The 4,330-nt window shown below is 62.8% G+C and overlaps 1 protein-coding gene across 1 annotated transcript; it reads left to right on the top strand.

The window, feature by feature from the left end:
* The first annotated feature begins 433 nt into the window (after positions 1-433).
* On the top strand, positions 434-3,689 carry LOC149865293 (tapasin-related protein-like). Its single transcript, XM_090046251.1, has 4 exons — positions 434-658; positions 1,784-2,113; positions 2,746-3,046; positions 3,561-3,689. Exons 1-3 carry the CDS (start codon positions 574-576, stop codon positions 2,961-2,963), a joined length of 633 nt encoding a protein of 210 aa, XP_089902377.1. The 5' UTR covers positions 434-573; the 3' UTR covers positions 2,964-3,046; positions 3,561-3,689.
* The last annotated feature ends 641 nt before the right edge of the window (positions 3,690-4,330 follow it).

Below are 4,330 nucleotides of genomic sequence, written 5' to 3'. Positions count from 1 at the left end.
AACCCCCCGTCCTTCCCAGGCCTGAGCCAGGAGAAGGAGCGCCTGTAGGTGCAAGCGCTGGGGAGCCCTGAGGGGAGCCAGGGCTGAGGGGAGCCAGGGTCTCCAAGCCAGAGGCTGCCCCGTCTCTCTAAATAACGGGGCTAAATGAATCTGGTTCCTGGGGGTCCTGGGGAAGAGCTTTCCCTTCCTTCCTGTGCCCCCACCCCCAGCTCAGCACAGCCTGGGGGCCTCAGGCCTGGGGGAGGCCTCCCTGCCGCCGGCAGTCCGGGGACACGGAGACCTGGGTGGTGCTGAGGGACCAGAGCCCAGGCGGCACACAGCCCCCTGTGCTTTCCCCCAGCTCTGGGGACCGGGGGGGCCCCACACGCCGTGCAGAGCTCGGGGCTGACCCTCCCCTGCTCTCCCCAGGGCCACGGGCAGGGCTGGCCCCGGGTCCCACACGTCCCTGGGATTGGCAGCAGCAGCTCCGGTGTCATGCTGCACCTTCGCCCCTTGTCCCAGCCCCTCCCTGGGACTCCTGCAAAGTGAAAGTACCCAGGCACGGCCCAGGGATCCACGCAGGCAGGAGAGGAGATGGCGACTGTGGGGGGACGCATGGACGCCTGGGCCCCGCGCCTCGGGGGCCTGCTCCTGTTTCTCCTCGTCCTGGGGACAGCAGGTGAGTGCGGGGCTGGCGGGAACAGACTGGTCTGGCTGTGTCAGCCCTGGTTTCAGCTCTGGTGTCAGCCCTGGTTTAATGACAAAGTTCAACTGTCCCTTCCTCTGGGGAGGGAAAGCTGTTCCTCAGGCCCCCAAAGAAGCAGCCGTGCCCGGTCTACCTCTCCCGATAGGAGCCCTGCAGCCAGCCCTGGCACCACTTCCCAAGGTTGAGACCCTGGCTCGTCTCAGCCCCTGGCTTCCCTGGGCACCCACAGCACCCGCACCTCTGGGCGCTCCTTCTCCTGCGACAGCTCCAGGACGGACAGGGGGTTTCCTCCTTTACAGAGGAGGGATCAGAGTGCCCCAATGTCTCCAGCAGCACGGCAGTCTGCCCCAGAACAGCCCGTCTCCCTGGTGTCTCCGGTTCCCTCTGTGCCCCCTCGGGCTTCACTCTGCCCTCCCTGGGGCCGTCTCTCCTCTCTGTCTGCCCAGGGACCTTTGCTCCCATCCAGCTCTCTCAGATAGGGTTGCCAGCCCTCCCAGATGGCCCGGGACTCTACTGGAATAGGCATCGATCTCCCGGTGACTATAGAAAGCAATCCTGGAGATTGATATTGTGAATTGTTGGGCAGTATGATTAATAATAACATTACGTCGTATTGGGGAAAAATCTGCCAGAACAGCTTCAGTGAGAGTTGGCAACCCTACTCTCAGAGCCTCTCTCTCCTCGGGCCCATGCAGCCACAGCTCCAGTAAAACAATTAAAACAGTGTACTACCAGGGGGACAACACGCCCTCAGCACTATGAGACATGAAGCCATGGGGAAGCAATGAGGGGCAGTCTCCAGGACCTCCACCCAGGCCCAAGGTGCCCTCTGCCCCTGGGGTGAGCAGGGCATCAAGACATCCCACCAGGGAGTCTTTACAAGCACTGTCTTCAGTCAGGCAGCTCACACCGAGCCCCCAAAGGCAGCAATCCCGCTGGCCCAGCCTCCTCAGTCCCCCCCGGTGCCGGGGCAGCTGAGCGCTGGGGCCGGAACCCGCCTGGAGCAGCGAACTCCCGGCAGCCCCGTGTTTGCAGACAACAGCCCAGCTCTGGGTGGGCCACGAGGCCTTACGGCTGCCCCCACTTCCCCCCATGCAGGTTCCCAGCTGCAGGTGACCACGGAGCCCTCCTCCACGGCCCACGTGGGCTCAGGGACCCTGCTGCAGTGCCGGTTTGATGTTGGGGGGCCGGTGGCCCTGGGCTCCCTGCGGGTGACATGGTATTTCTCGGAGGACAAGGTGGCCTGGTATGAGCAGGGCAGGAGCCAGGCCCAGCCCGGAGCCAGCCTGCCATCGGAGAAGGAGCTGCGGAGCGGAGACGCCTCGCTGTCACTGGCCATGGTGACGGTGTCAGACGAGGGCTTGTACCGGTGTGTTGTGGGCTACGGGGCGCAGCAGCACCACGGGGAGACCACCCTGCGCCTGCTCGGTGAGGACAGGAGAGGGATCCGGGGGATGCCCATGACCATGCTGGGGCTGGATGGGTGCTGGGGACAGCACATACAAGCAGATCTGCGTTATTCATGTCAATTAATAATAACATTGTCATGTTGGAAAAAAATCCCCTGGAATAGCTTCAGTCAGAGTTGGCAACCCTACCTCCAGCTCTCTCAGAGCCTCTCTCCCCTCCGGCCCACACAGCCACACCTGCAATCAAGCAATAGAAAAGTATACTAGCCGAGGGACATCACTCCCTCAGTACTCTGAAACATGAACCATGGGGATGCAACGAGGGGCCATCTCCAGGCCTGGTTGCCAGGCCCACGCTGCCCTCTGCCCCTGGGGTGAGCAGGGCATCAAGACGTCCTACCCGGGAGGCTGCATCTCAGCTGGGCACTGCCCCACTGGGGCCCCAGCACCTCCCTGGGGACTCCTGCAGGGAACAAACTTCTCTGGATTTGTGTGCTCCACGTCCCCTTATCTAACCCACCTGGTTGTGCAGCTCGGGGATGGGAAGGCCTGGTCCACCGGGCACGGTGCTGCAGTGCCAGTCTGCAAGCAGGGTGACTCACAAATGCCACACCCCAGGTCCCACATGATGCAGTGACTCTCTCCTTCCAGCTGCCCCGACGATCTCCATCCCGAGAGAACCAGCTGTAGCCGATGTGGAGACCTCGCTCCTGTGCCACGTGGGGGGGTTCTTCCCCAGAGGACGTGGACGTGGCGTGGCTGAGAGACGGGCAGGTCCTGAAGGGCTCCACCCGCTCCAGCCCCCAGAGGAACCCGGACGGGACCTTCAACCTCACCCTGACCTACACCTTCACCCCCGCCCGCAGTGACACCAGCAGCATCTTCTCCTGCCGTGTCCACCATGCGGCTCTGGGGCAGTCGCTTCAAGAAGACATGCCCCTGGTCATCCTAGGTGAGTGCCTGTGCTGGGACCCACCTCCCATCCTACCTGTGGACACTGAGGCAGTTCTTTCCCCCTCCCCGAGGCAGCACAGAGCTGCTCCAGGCTGCATGCAGACAGCGCTGTGCTGCAAACCAGCATGGTGTGGGGCTGCATTATTTAATGGGAATGCTCCTTCCCTCCCGGATGAGCTGAAGCATCAAGGAGCAGAGCGACGCAGGCCTGATGGGACCTCCCAGGCTGCTGCATCCAGGCCCCTGTGTTCCCGGTGCATGGCCGGGCACAGGGATCCCCAGCATCCCAGAGCAAACCCAGGCCCATGACTGTGAGGGCAGCAGCCAGGGCTGCAAAGGATGCCAGGCCATGCACCAGATGTGGCCACAGGAGAGACAAGGCCCTGCCCATGTCCTGCCCCTGCAGCCAGAGGGAGGAGGGGATTGCAGGTGGAGGCTGGCTTGGGGGTCTTGGGGAAGACCCTGCTCCCTTCAGAGCAATGCTGCAAGCAGAGCTCTGCCTTGTTCCATAGGTGGATTAACGCCCGGGCCTGCTGGGCACTGGCGCAGAGGCCTTCTGCCAATGAGGGCCCCTCCGCAGCGAGAGGCAGGCAGCGCATATGCACTGCTCGCCACAGACACACAGGTGGCCAGGAACCCGGCAGAGACCAGCTCTCCAACAGATACCAGCTCCACAACCCAGCAGCCAACATGTGATAAAAGTAAGTCTGTGGAGGGGAAGAAGGGGCATGGGGGTGGAAATTGAAGCTCCCACAATGAGGGATGGGCTGGAGCAGGGACATCACTGCCCAGCCCCTGCCAGGGCAGTGCATGCTTGGGGCAGGGAGCAGGACAGAGGCGCAGGTGGCTCATCCAAGGGGTTGGGGTGGGGGAAGGAGGGGCAGCTCCCTGGTGCTGCATGCACTCCTGGGGGAGGCGTGGTGGGCTCTTGCCCCCAAGATTTGTGCATGGGGCAGAGGTGGGCCACTTTCCATTTGCTCAGGTCTCTCTCCACCACCACTTTTGCCCCACGTGTCCCCTGACTGCCCCAGCAAAATACTAGTCCAAGCATTGCAATAGTATAAAAGCCATGGCACTTCCGGCTGTGTCTCTGTCTGTCCATAACGCCAGCTGTGCATGTGCCACCCGGAGCCTCCCGGACAGCAGATACACAGGCGGAGGCTGCCTGGGCCAGGCTGTGCTCCCTGCTTGGGAAGGGGTGTAGGGAGAGACCCAGGCTGTGGCGTGGGGTATGCTGCCACAGCAGACAGGGGGCATGGCTTGCGGCACTGAAGGGGGCATT

This window comes from Crocodylus siamensis, chromosome 4 (genome assembly GCF_052110815.1).
Source record: "Crocodylus siamensis isolate JL-2025a chromosome 4, ASM5211081v1, whole genome shotgun sequence".
Classification (NCBI taxonomy): Eukaryota; Metazoa; Chordata; order Crocodylia; family Crocodylidae; genus Crocodylus; species Crocodylus siamensis.
The sequence above is the reverse complement of the archived record's forward strand: the minus strand, read 5'-3'. Positions and strand labels throughout refer to the sequence as shown.

Bases quoted from the DNA above. Each gene is read 5' to 3' on its own strand.
- LOC149865293 (XM_090046251.1), top strand. From the start codon at position 574: ATGGCGACTGTGGGGGGACGCATGGACGCCTGGGCCCCGCGCCTCGGG. The intron at 659-1,783 runs GTGAGTGCGGGG...CCCCCCATGCAG, and splicing joins CCTCGTCCTGGGGACAGCAG to GTTCCCAGCTGCAGGTGACC. The intron at 2,114-2,745 runs GTGAGGACAGGA...CTCTCCTTCCAG, and splicing joins GACCACCCTGCGCCTGCTCG to CTGCCCCGACGATCTCCATC.